Source organism: Uranotaenia lowii, chromosome 1, assembly GCF_029784155.1.
Source record: "Uranotaenia lowii strain MFRU-FL chromosome 1, ASM2978415v1, whole genome shotgun sequence".
NCBI lineage: Eukaryota > Metazoa > Arthropoda > Insecta > Diptera > Culicidae > Uranotaenia > Uranotaenia lowii.
Window position 1 is genome coordinate 196,312,348 of NC_073691.1, and position 14,908 is coordinate 196,327,255.

The following is a 14,908-nucleotide window of genomic DNA, read 5'->3' on the forward strand; positions in this document are numbered from 1 at the left end:
AAATCCAAAAATTTAAAAAATTATAAAAATGACAAAAATGAAAAAAATTATAAAAATGACAAAAATGAAAATAATGACAAAAATGACAAAAATGACAAAAATGACAAAAATGACAAAAATGACAAAAATGACAAAAATGACAAAAATGACAAAAATGACAAAAATGACAAAAATGACAAAAATGACAAAAATGACAAAAATGACAAAAATGACAAAAATGACAAAAATGACAAAAATGACAAAAATGACAAAAATGACAAAAATGACAAAAATGACAAAAATGACAAAAATGACAAAAATGACAAAAATGACAAAAATGACAAAAATGACAAAAATGACAAAAATGACAAAAATGACAAAAATGACAAAAATGACAAAAATGACAAAAATGACAAAAATGACAAAAATGACAAAAATGACAAAAATGACAAAAATGACAAAAATGACAAAAATGACAAAAATGACAAAAATGACAAAAATGACAAAAATGACAAAAATGACAAAAATGACAAAAATGACAAAAATGACAAAAATGACAAAAATGACAAAAATGACAAAAATGACAAAAATGACAAAAATGACAAAAATGACAAAAATGACAAAAATGACAAAAATGACAAAAATGACAAAAATGACAAAAATGACAAAAATGACAAAAATGACAAAAATGACAAAAATGACAAAAATGACAAAAATGACAAAAATGACAAAAATGACAAAAATGACAAAAATGACAAAAATGACAAAAATGACAAAAATGACAAAAATGACAAAAATGACAAAAATGACAAAAATGACAAAAATGACAAAAATGACAAAAATGACAAAAATGACAAAAATGACAAAAATGACAAAAATGACAAAAATGACAAAAATGACAAAAATGACAAAAATGACAAAAATGACAAAAATGACAAAAATGACAAAAATGACAAAAATGACAAAAATGACAAAAATGACAAAAATGACAAAAATGACAAAAATGACAAAAATGACAAAAATGACAAAAATGACAAAAATGACAAAAATGACAAAAATGACAAAAATGACAAAAATGACAAAAATGACAAAAATGACAAAAATGACAAAAATGACAAAAATGACAAAAATGACAAAAATGACAAAAATGACAAAAATGACAAAAATGACAAAAATGACAAAAATGACAAAAATGACAAAAATGACAAAAATGACAAAAATGACAAAAATGACAAAAATGACAAAAATGACAAAAATGACAAAAATGACAAAAATGACAAAAATGACAAAAATGACAAAAATGACAAAAATGACAAAAATGACAAAAATGACAAAAATGACAAAAATGACAAAAATGACAAAAATGACAAAAATGACAAAAATGACAAAAATGACAAAAATGACAAAAATGACAAAAATGACAAAAATGACAAAAATGACAAAAATGACAAAAATGACAAAAATGACAAAAATGACAAAAATGACAAAAATGACAAAAATGACAAAAATGACAAAAATGACAAAAATGACAAAAATGACAAAAATGACAAAAATGACAAAAATGACAAAAATGACAAAAATGACAAAAATGACAAAAATGACAAAAATGACAAAAATGACAAAAATGACAAAAATGACAAAAATGACAAAAATGACAAAAATGACAAAAATGACAAAAATGACAAAAATGACAAAAATGACAAAAATGACAAAAATGACAAAAATGACAAAAATGACAAAAATGACAAAAATGACAAAAATGACAAAAATGACAAAAATGACAAAAATGACAAAAATGACAAAAATGACAAAAATGACAAAAATGACAAAAATGACAAAAATGACAAAAATGACAAAAATGACAAAAATGACAAAAATGACAAAAATGACAAAAATGACAAAAATGACAAAAATGACAAAAATGACAAAAATGACAAAAATGACAAAAATGACAAAAATGACAAAAATGACAAAAATGACAAAAATGACAAAAATGACAAAAATGACAAAAATGACAAAAATGACAAAAATGACAAAAATGACAAAAATGACAAAAATGACAAAAATGACAAAAATGACAAAAATGACAAAAATGACAAAAATGACAAAAATGACAAAAATGACAAAAATGACAAAAATGACAAAAATGACAAAAATGACAAAAATGACAAAAATGACAAAAATGACAAAAATGACAAAAATGACAAAAATGACAAAAATGACAAAAATGACAAAAATGACAAAAATGACAAAAATGACAAAAATGACAAAAATGACAAAAATGACAAAAATGACAAAAATGACAAAAATGACAAAAATGACAAAAATGACAAAAATGACAAAAATGACAAAAATGACAAAAATGACAAAAATGACAAAAATGACAAAAATGACAAAAATGACAAAAATGACAAAAATGACAAAAATGACAAAAATGACAAAAATGACAAAAATGACAAAAATGACAAAAATGACAAAAATGACAAAAATGACAAAAATGACAAAAATGACAAAAATGACAAAAATGACAAAAATGACAAAAATGACAAAAATGACAAAAATGACAAAAATGACAAAAATGACAAAAATGACAAAAATGACAAAAATGACAAAAATGACAAAAATGACAAAAATGACAAAAATGACAAAAATGACAAAAATGACAAAAATGACAAAAATGACAAAAATGACAAAAATGACAAAAATGACAAAAATGACAAAAATGACAAAAATGACAAAAATGACAAAAATGACAAAAATGACAAAAATGACAAAAATGACAAAAATGACAAAAATGACAAAAATGACAAAAATGACAAAAATGACAAAAATGACAAAAATGACAAAAATGACAAAAATGACAAAAATGACAAAAATGACAAAAATGACAAAAATGACAAAAATGACAAAAATGACAAAAATGACAAAAATGACAAAAATGACAAAAATGACAAAAATGACAAAAATGACAAAAATGACAAAAATGACAAAAATGACAAAAATGACAAAAATGACAAAAATGACAAAAATGACAAAAATGACAAAAATGACAAAAATGACAAAAATGACAAAAATGACAAAAATGACAAAAATGACAAAAATGACAAAAATGACAAAAATGACAAAAATGACAAAAATGACAAAAATGACAAAAATGACAAAAATGACAAAAATGACAAAAATGACAAAAATGACAAAAATGACAAAAATGACAAAAATGACAAAAATGACAAAAATGACAAAAATGACAAAAATGACAAAAATGACAAAAATGACAAAAATGACAAAAATGACAAAAATGACAAAAATGACAAAAATGACAAAAATGACAAAAATGACAAAAATGACAAAAATGACAAAAATGACAAAAATGACAAAAATGACAAAAATGACAAAAATGACAAAAATGACAAAAATGACAAAAATGACAAAAATGACAAAAATGACAAAAATGACAAAAATGACAAAAATGACAAAAATGACAAAAATGACAAAAATGACAAAAATGACAAAAATGACAAAAATGACAAAAATGACAAAAATGACAAAAATGACAAAAATGACAAAAATGACAAAAATGACAAAAATGACAAAAATGACAAAAATGACAAAAATGACAAAAATGACAAAAATGACAAAAATGACAAAAATGACAAAAATGACAAAAATGACAAAAATGACAAAAATGACAAAAATGACAAAAAATGACAAAAAATGACAAAAATGACAAAAATGACAAAAATGACAAAAATGACAAAAATGACAAAAATGACAAAAATGACAAAAATGACAAAAATGACAAAAATGACAAAAATGACAAAAATGACAAAAATGACAAAAATGACAAAAATGACAAAAATGACAAAAATGACAAAAATGACAAAAATGACAAAAATGACAAAAATGACAAAAATGACAAAAATGACAAAAATGACAAAAATGACAAAAATGACAAAAATGACAAAAATGACAAAAATGACAAAAATGACAAAAATGACAAAAATGACAAAAATGACAAAAATGACAAATTTAAAAAAAATGACGAAAATAACAAAAATGACAAAAATGACAAAAATGACAAAAATGACAAAAATGACAAAAATGACAAAAATGACAAAAATGACAAAAATGACAAAAATGACAAAAATGACAAAAATGACAAAAATGACAAAAATGACAAAAATGACAAAAATGACAAAAATGACAAAAATGACAAAAATGACAAAAATGACAAAAATGACAGAAATGACAAAAATGACAAAAATGACAAAAATGACAAAAATGACAAAAAATGACAAAAATGACAAAAATGACAAAAATGACAAAAATGACAAAAATGACAAAAATGACAAAAATGACAAAAATGACAAAATTGACAAATATGACAAAAATGACAAAAATGACAAAAATGACAAAAATGACAAAAATGACAAAAATGACAAAAATGACAAAAATGACAAAAATGACAAAAATGACAAAAATGACAAAAATGACAAAAATGACAAAAATGACAAAAATGACAAAAATGACAAAAATGACAAAAATGACAAAAATGACAAAAATGACAAAATGACAAAAATGACAAAAATGACAAAAATGACAAAAATGACAAAAATGACAAAAATGACAAAAATGACAAAAATGACAAAAATGACAAAAATGACAAAAATGACAAAAATGACAAAAATGACAAAAATGACAAAAATGACAAAAATGACAAAAATGACAAAAATGACAAAAATGACAAAAATGACAAAAATGACAAAAATGACAAAAATGACAAAAATGACAAAAATGACAAAAATGACAAAAATGACAAAAATGACAAAAATGACAAAAATGACAAAAATGACAAAAATGACAAAAATGACAAAAATGACAAAAATGACAAAAATGACAAAAATGACAAAAATGACAAAAATGACAAAAATGACAAAAATGACAAAAATGACAAAAATGACAAAAATGACAAAAATGACAAAAATGACAAAAATGACAAAAATGACAAAAATGACAAAAATGACAAAAATGACAAAAATGACAAAAATGACAAAAATGACAAAAATGACAAAAATGACAAAAATGACAAAAATGACAAAAATGACAAAAATGACAAAAATGACAAAAATGACAAAAATGACAAAAATGACAAAAAATGACAAAAATGACAAAAATGACAAAAATGACAAAAAATGACAAAAATTACAAAAATGACAAAAATGACAAAAATGACAAAAATGACAAAAATGACAAAAATGACAAAAATGACAAAAATGACAAAAATGACAAAAATGACAAAAATGACAAAAATGACAAAAATGACAAAAATGACAAAAATGACAAAAATGACAAAAATGACAAAAATGACAAAAATGACAAAAATGACAAAAATGACAAAAATGACAAAAATGACAAAAATGACAAAAATGACAAAAATGACAAAAATGACAAAAATGACAAAAATGACAAAAATGACAAAAATGACAAAAATGACAAAAATGACAAAAATGACAAAAATGACAAAAATGACAAAAATGACAAAAATGACAAAAATGACAAAAATGACAAAAATGACAAAAATGACAAAAATGACAAAAATGACTAAAATGACAAAAATGATTTAACTTAAATACACGACAAAAACAAAAAAAAAACTACAAAAAATTACGAAATTATCTAAAATTATGAAAATGTTTTATATTTTCAAAATGCAATGTTGAACAATTCTATCAAATAAGATCAACAATTCAGTATTAAAAAGAATCTGTTTTAAAAAAAATCAGATATTTAATGAAATTGATTTGAAACATAATTTTAATGGGAAATGATATAAAGGATACAAAACAAGAAAATGCTATTTTTGATATACCACAGAAGAAATAATTGAAAAAAAAATTGAGTTGAGACAATAAAAAAATAAACTCACTTAATGCGAAAATCAGACACAAATTCATCTTAAACAAAACAAAACTCATATAAGACAGAACATTTAAAAAAAAAATCGTATATTAAACAAGATCTTCAATAAATCCAAAATACTTTTCAGACAAAATAATTAAAAGAGAGGCTAAAATTAAACAAAACTGTGATAAAATTTTTATTAATTCAAAACAAAAATATACAAAATTGCGATCGAAACGTCAGTTAAAATAAAACTAAAATGGACGAACTGCGCAAAAATTTAGATGAAATCGTAAAACGCTAAATTCAAATGAGCCAAAATTACAAACTCACTTGAGACAAAATTCAGAAAAAAGATCAGGCCAATAAAGCGAAGTGTACCGAAAAACAAACTCTACAAAAGTAATAAAAATCCAAAATATTTGAGGATACAAATGGAAACAAAATCTTCTAAAAAAAGTGCTAAGCTAAGCAAACGATTGTAAAAACAAAAAAAATGAGTTTGGCTCCTTTAAACCTAATCGTATGAGCCGTTTCAAATTAATCAGTTACAAAAGAAAAAAAATGGAATCATAAATAAAATGAAAAAAAAGTTATTGAAATAATTATGAGTAAAAAAATTACACTGCATTACACAGTCTATTAATAAGTGAGAAAAAATTGCGGTGAAAACGATACAAAGTTATTCGACTATAAAGAACTTTCCTGAGAAACACATTGGACAAAATAAATCATAAAAGATAGTAAACTAATAGTTTTTTTCATGCATAAACCTTTTTGCAAAAGTGTTTAAACCAGATCAAGATACAATAAAAAATACCAAACAGGAAACATAAATCAGAAAATTTTTTCGGAAAAAAAATCAAACATCTGATCAATTTTAATTTAAAATTGCCATTCAAATCATAAAATAACGAAACGAAAGTGCTATAATATGAAAAAAAAAATCAAGACTGGTATTTTTTCTGAATGGTTGCTTATTAGTTTTGTTTTCAAGAGATAAATAAACAAACTATACGCTTCTAAAATTGAGGATTTGATTTTCTTCGATCTTTTTTTTTATCATAGATGAAAAAATCTGTAAGATTTGAAATTTTCTTTTGATTTAATTTTAAGAATCTTAAATTGAGTTTTCAAACTTAAGTTTATGATTTTTATCCTAGATCTGAAAAATGACGAAAATAACAAAAATGACAAAAATGACAAAAATGACAAAAATGACAAAAATGACAAAAATGACAAAAATGACAAAAATGACAAAAATGACAAAAATGACAAAAATGACAAAAATGACAAAAATGACAAAAATGACAAAAATGACAAAAATGACAAAAATGACAAAAATGACAAAAATGACAAAAATGACAAAAATGACAAAAATGACAAAAATGACAAAAATGACAAAAATGACAAAAATGACAAAAATGACAAAAATGACTAAAATGACAAAAATGACAAAAATGACAAAAATGACTAAAATGACAAAAATGACTTAACTTAAATACACGACAAAAACAAAAAAAAAACTACAAAAAATTACGAAATTATCTAAAATTATGAAAATGTTTTATATTTTCAAAATGCAATGTTGAACAATTCTATCAAATAAGATCAACAATTCAGTATTAAAAAGAATCTGTTTTAAAAAAAATCAGATATTTAATGAAATTGATTTGAAACATAATTTTAATGGAAAATGATATAAAGGATACAAAACAAGAAAATGCTATTTTTGATATACCACAGAAGAAATAATTGAAAAAAAAATTGAGTTGAGACAATAAAAAAATAAACTCACTTAATGCGAAAATCAGACACAAATTCATCTTAAACAAAACAAAACTCATATAAGACAGAACATTTAAAAAAAAAATCGTATATTAAACAAGATCTTCAATAAATCCAAAATACTTTTCAGACAAAATAATTAAGAGAGAGGCTAAAATTAAACAAAACTGTGATAAAATTTTTATAAATTCAAAACAAAAATATACAAAATTGCGATCGAAACGTCAGTTAAAATAAAACTAAAATGGACGAACTGCGCAAAAATTTAGATGAAATCGTAAAACGCTAAATTCAAATGAGCCAAAATTACAAACTCACTTGAGACAAAATTCAGAAAAAAGATCAGGCCAATAAAGCGAAGTGTACCGAAAAACAAACTCTACAAAAGTAATAAAAATCCAAAATATTTGAGGATACAAATGGAAAAAAAATCTTCTAAAAAAAGTGCTAAGCTAAGCAAACGATTGTAAAAACAAAAAAAATGAGTTTGGCTCCTTTAAACCTAATCGTATGAGCCGTTTCAAATTAATCAGTTACAAAAGAAAAAAAATGGAATCATAAATAAAATGAAAAAAAAGTTATTGAAATAATTATGAGTAAAAAAATTACACTGCATTACACAGTCTATTAATAAGTGAGAAAAAATTGCGGTGAAAACGATACAAAGTTATTCGACTATAAAGAACTTTCCTGAGAAACACATTGGACAAAATAAATCATAAAAGATAGTAAACTAATAGTTTTTTTCATGCATAAACCTTTTTGCAAAAGTGTTTAAACCAGATCAAGATACAATAAAAAATACCAAACAGGAAACATAAATCAGAAAATTTTTTCGGAAAAAAAATCAAACATCTAATCAATTTTAATTTAAAATTGCCATTCAAATCATAAAATAACGAAACAAAAGTGCTATAATATGAAAAAAAAAATCAAGACTGGTATTTTTTCTGAATGGTTGCTTATTAGTTTTGTTTTCAAGAGATAAATAAACAAACTATACGCTTCTAAAATTGAGGATTTGATTTTCTTCGATCTTTTTTTTTTATCATAGATGAAAAAATCTGTAAGATTTGAAATTTTCTTTTGATTTACTTTTAAGAATCTTAAATTGAGTTTTCAAACTTAAGTTTATGATTTTTATCCTAGATCTGAATGAATGAAAAACAAACCACCCTACCCGAAAGACTTGTTTTCAATTTCATCGGAAAAAATTAAACCACCTCAGGTGCAGAAAACCTATCGCTTTGATGTTGGCTTTCCGTGTCACCCAAACCAGAAAGGTGATACTTTTTCCAATTTTTTTTCTACTATGTTGGTATGAAAGCACAGCCCGAGCCGTCATAAACTAGTGAAAGTTATTTATTTCGATTTTTATGAAATGGCCACTTGGCCACTTTTTGTGTCCCAAAGAAGCCAAAGCTTCGGTTTGACAGGTTGGCCAGCCTTTTGAAGCCGTTTCAAGTGAGAAGTTGTCACCGGTGTGCGGGGAAAATTGACTTAATGGCATCGAGGGGAAAAAAGTGCTGAATATAGACTGGCCATGAAGTGTTGGTAAGTTTTTCATAATCCTTCGTTTTGTGAAAAAAGTTTTGAAGGATGAAACTTTAGACTTTTTACTTTTAAGCTCAAAACTAAAAATCAAATTCCAGTTTCTGGATTTCAAAAACTTTTCAATGTTCAAATTGTTATTTTTGTGGATTTGAATAGTCTTGAAAAAATTGAAATTTTTTTCACATAGTTATTGCTATTTCAATTTATATTTCCAAGAAGATGAGAGCGGTATCATCCAAGTGAAAATGGATTATGAAATTGTCTCGCCTCCCACGACAACAAGGCCATCCCGAGAAGAGGCCAAAGGAGACTTACAACGATTCGGTCCAAAACTCAAATCCGTGGCTGCTTCCGTGTAAAGCTAGCAGGTGTTGATCCTTGGGCTCCGAAGTGTGGGTGGGATGAAGTGAGTGTGGGCGGGTAAAATTCCGAGATCCATTCCCCGGGAATGGTATGTTCAATGCCAGAGCATATAAGAGGATATAATGCAAGTTTCACCTCATTAGACCGTGAAATTGGTTTCTGCGGAACGCTTCGGGGAGGCTTTGTTGAAAATTGTGTTGTTTTATTATTGTTTTTTTTTTCTTTGAGCTCCTCCCTTCTTCTGTCTGTTGTTCTTCGTGAAACGGTGCAGGTCAATGATTTCAACAACTAGGACCAATGAAGGAACGTATACATTGATGAAGGACAGCTGCAAATTGCCCTCCATAAAGAGGATGATCCATGTCGTTCCATTGATGGCTGGTGTCATTGGCTTGATATAAACTTATGGGCCATTCTATGCATTGTGAGCACAACAAATTCTAATTATAATCGACCTTTTGAAGTGATGGCGATGGCACGATGCAGTAGATTGAGCTGCTGGGAAATATCGATAGGAATTTAATGTCATAAAAAGGTACCTCAAGGATAATTAATTTTAATATATAAAATTTCGCTTAAAATTCCTTAAAAAATTCTGTGTTCCGTATTTTGAGAGACTGAAGATGCCAAAATGTTTCAGATTACAACGACTTTATCATCCTCTTTTCAAAATTCCTCTGATGTGACATTAATAATCTTGACCGTTTATTGATTGAAAAGGGCCGTTTTTATACCACTTTTTTACATTTTTTGTGATCATGATCATGATCAACTTTGAAAACAATACAATCCTTTGTGTAACAGTTAGCTTCTTACTTCAGCTTTCTTGGACATTTAGTAAAATTTATTTTAGAATTCCGTAGCTGATCTACAGTCTTTTTTCCGAAGAATGTTTTTCGGATTTTGTTTTCGTACTTGGAAAAACGGAAAATTGAAGTTCTGTAGGTGAAAAATGTCTAAAAACAAGTTTCAGCTACATAACAAGCTTTCCAAAACATTAAATTTTGAAAAAACATTTGGAGAACAAAGAGAGATAAAGCAGTTTAAAGCGAGGGATGTCAAATTGGCATTCAAGGTCTGATTTGGGAGTTTATTCCTGGGCTTTTTGGGTGACAATTTTGACAATTTTGACAATTTTGACAATTTTGACATTTTTGACAATTTTGACAATTTTGACAATTTTGACAATTTTGACAATTTTGACAATTTTGACAATTTTGACAATTTTGACAATTTTGACAATTTTGACAATTTTGACAATTTTGACAATTTTGACAATTTTGACAATTTTGACAATTTTGACAATTTTGACAATTTGGACAATTTTGACAATTTTGACAATTTTGACAATTTTGACAATTTTGACAATTTTGACAATTTTGATAATTTTGATAATTTTGACAATTTTGACAATTTTGACAATTTTGACAATTTTGACAATTTTGACAATTTTGACAATTTTGACAATTTTGACAATTTTGACAATTTTGACAATTTTGACAATTTTGACAATTTTGACAATTTTGACAATTTTGACAATTTTGACAATTTTGACAATTTTGACAATTTTGACAATTTTGACAATTTTGACAATTTTGACAATTTTGACAATTTTGACAATTTTGACAATTTTGACAATTTTGACAATTTTGACAATTTTGACAATTTTGACAATTTTGACAATTTCGACAATTTTGACAATTTTGACAATTTTGACAATTTTGACAATTTTGACAATTTTGACAATTTTGACAATTTTGACAATTTTGACAATTTTGACAATTTTGACAATTTTGACAATTTTGACAATTTTGACCATTTAGACAATTTTGACAATTTTGACAATTTTGACAATTTTGACAATTTTGACAATTTTGACAATTTTGACAATTTTGACAATTTTGACAATTGTGACAATTTTGACAATTTTGACAATTTTGACAATTTCGACAATTTTGACAATTTTGACAATTTTGACAATTTTGACAATTTTGACAATTTTGACAATTTTGACAATTTTGACAATTTTGACAATTTTGACAATTTTGACAATTTTGACAATTTTGACAATTTTGACAATTTTGACAATTTTGACAATTTTGACAATTTTGACAATTTTGACAATTTTGACAATTTTGACAATTTTGACAATTTTGACAATTTTGACAATTTTGACAATTTTGACAATTTTGACAATTTTGACAATTTTGACAATTTTGACAATTTTGACAATTTTGACAATTTTGACAATTTTGACAATTTTGACAATTTTGACAATTTTGACAATTTTGACAATTTTGACAATTTTGACAATTTTGACAATTTTGACAATTTTGACAATTTTGACAATTTTGACAATTTTGACAATTTTGACAATTTTGACAATTTTGACAATTTTGACAATTTTGACAATTTTGACAATTTTGACAATTTTGACAATTTTTTCTGAAATGTTCTTAGACCCCTCCATCCATCCAAAGGGGAGATGGAAAGCGAAAAAGGGGGCTTTCATACATTTTTTTTTTGCAAAATGCGAGAGCTGATCAAGTAAATCGAGTTACATTTGGCATACGAGGGCATTTGGGCACGAGAACTATTGTTATGATGATTTGAATTACGCATTTGAAAAAAAAAACTTGGCACAAAAGTGTTTTTGATACGAGAAATGTTTGTCAATAAGATCAGAAAGGAGGAAGGAGGCTCCCCTTCTGTTTAGCATAGCTTTAATTTATCAAGAAATCAGAGTAAATTAAGCATGGGAGGATTTTGGATACGAGAAACATTTCTATGATGATTTGAGACCTCTCATTCCCCCCAGATGGGAGATAGAAAGGAAAGAAAGGGCTCTCAAAGAATTTCTCCCATACTCATACAGAGCAATTATCCCTTCTTTCAGCGGAGAAATAAGAGAGAAACAACTAGCTACAACTACTTATAAATACAAATAATGGTGTATATAAAGTCACAAAGTTTCAATTAGATTTTATTTGCATTTATTTTTTAAACATTGATTTTGTAATTATCTAACAATGTGATGATTTGGTGTTCTTTGATGAAAACAAATGCATGAGTATCTAATTTAAGTTTGTTTCATCATCGCGATCAATGTTTGAATAGAATAATGAGTAATGAGTCTTTTTTTGATGATATCTCTCGAAAAGCTTTTTCAAACAATTTCATATGATTATGTTTATATGATTAAACTCATTGAATTAAAGGTTTTTAAATAATTTATGCTTTTAAGCATTGAAATAATTATCGATGGCATTGATTCACAAAACAACCTTAAATGGCTTATTTGTCAAACCTTCTACTCACCAGAGTATCCTATTTTAGAATGGCCGTGCAATCCGCCACCGGCAATACCTCCTCCAATGAGTCCTCCACCGGCGGCCAGTCCTCCTGGGGACAAATCCACAATCCCTCCTCCGTGCCCCGTTCCTCCCAGCTCACTTCCACCGGCTCCCGGCACCGATCCATAGAGCGAAATCGATGTGGTGGTCGGCAACGGAGCCGGAAGCAGCCCGGGAGGAACCGGTTCCGGATCCGGCATCGGCGGGTAAACGGGATCACAACATTCCCGCTCCGGGAACTCACTGGCCCAAACGATGTTGCTGGTCAGGAGCAGGAGCAGAGCTACTGGCAACATTCCCATTGACCAATCGCTGCTGGGTATCCTCCGGGGTTTTCGTTGGACCATGAAACTGCTCCAAAATGAGCTGCTCCGCCATGAAGGTGGTGGTATTCGTTGTATAATCTCCGGTTGGCAGCAGCTGATGATCCCACTGCAAGACCCAATCGCTGCTTCCGTTTCCGCTTCTTTTTCTTCCACGATGACTGGCTGAAGTTGCCGAGCCATCGCAACTTTTGGCTGATGGCCATAGCCTTCCACTTCCTTTACTTTTTCTTCCACTATCGCCTTTCTCTGGAACTCTTCTTCAGCTTTTTCTTTTTCTAGCTCGTCCACCGCTACTTTTCTGCCGCACCTTCGTCGTCTCATTTTATGCGGATCTTTATACTATACGTTCTCATTATATCCGGATGACGTTTAATCTCTATTGGGGTCCAATCTGGTGGCTAGTTTTCACACCAAATACACCTGCTCTCGGAAATCCCATTTAAAACCCCCAGAGGTACAGTGTACGAAAATTAGATTGCGCTTTTCAAGGGGAATGGTGCTTTGGAAGTGAACAAAGGTTTTTTTCAAAATTTTCTCAGCTTTTAAAATCAGTTAAAGTGTCGAGTACCATTAACACCATAGTTATTTTTGTAAAAAAAATTGCTTCCAAAGCAAGGGCTTGTAGCACCCTCTTCGAAGACATAATAAAGCTTTTTATAAGAATTCAATAATATGGTTGGGAAAGTTAAACAAAAATTTTGGAGTTCTATCTTAATTTTTTATTGTTTTGACAAAGTGTCTTTTTTGGAACCTAAAGAAAAAATTGGCCACTCTGAAAATTTAAATTTTTCCGGGTATCAAAAGGTATGAAAATAACTTCAACAATCAAAATAATAACTTAAAACTTTAAAAATCTTAGACCGTAAAAATTTCAATTATATACATTTAAACAACTCTCGAAATCTGTTAACTTCCCGAAAAAGCAAAAAAACGATTACGATTTATACATTTCTGAAATATTACAACGAGTATTAATTCTGTATGGAAATTTATAAAATAATACAAAGTTTTCCATAAAAAAATCATCAGATATGAACTGAAAGTTGAAAAAATATAACTTTGAGTTGTAAATATCCTTTGATCCTTGCAGTATATTTCATGTGAAAAAACAACTAGCCCAAATTTGAGTTAAACAAAAATGATTATTCATTAAGCAATTTTAATTTATATTATTTTTATAAATTTTAAATTTGAGTATTACTTAAGAATTTTGAATTTTGTAATATGCAAACATTTCTTCTTTCATACACATTCTCATGCAAAATTGAAACTCGTTGCATCCAAGTTATCTCACATTTTTCACTGAGGCTTAGTAAGCAAAAATGTATCGAAAATTATTGAAAAAACAGATTACAAAGCACACACATCTGAAAACATTACAACACATTCTTATTACACCATATTTCAAAAATGACCTTTATCAAAATAGTTCAAAATAGTTCAAAAGTGGTAGACAGCTGATTTTTGTAATTTTTCCAAACTATTTGGAAATGATGTTTTTTTCATAAGTCACTTTATATTAGGCACATTACAAGCTACAAACATTTTAAACATTGGTAAACAGAATGTTTTACAAAAGTTATCCCTCTTTTAACGTACTTTGCATAAAAAATTCATCAAGGTTTCTCGAACATTTTTTTTTTA

The 14,908-nt window shown here is 27.0% G+C and overlaps 1 protein-coding gene across 9 annotated transcripts in view; it reads right to left on the reverse strand.

The window, feature by feature from the left end:
• LOC129742447 (uncharacterized) overlaps window positions 1–14,908 on the reverse strand; it is a 584,572-nt gene that overhangs the window by 370,799 nt on the left and 198,865 nt on the right. For 8 of the 9 annotated variants that reach the window (XM_055734355.1, XM_055734361.1, XM_055734382.1 and 5 more), the window contains exon 2: window positions 12,904–13,684. The exons of the other annotated variant lie outside the window; for it this stretch is intronic. In XM_055734355.1, coding sequence (XP_055590330.1) covers window positions 12,904–13,585 — 682 coding nt within the window. In that variant the 5' untranslated portion in view covers window positions 13,586–13,684. The remainder of the gene's footprint in view (window positions 1–12,903; window positions 13,685–14,908) is intronic. 9 annotated transcript variants of the gene reach the window in all.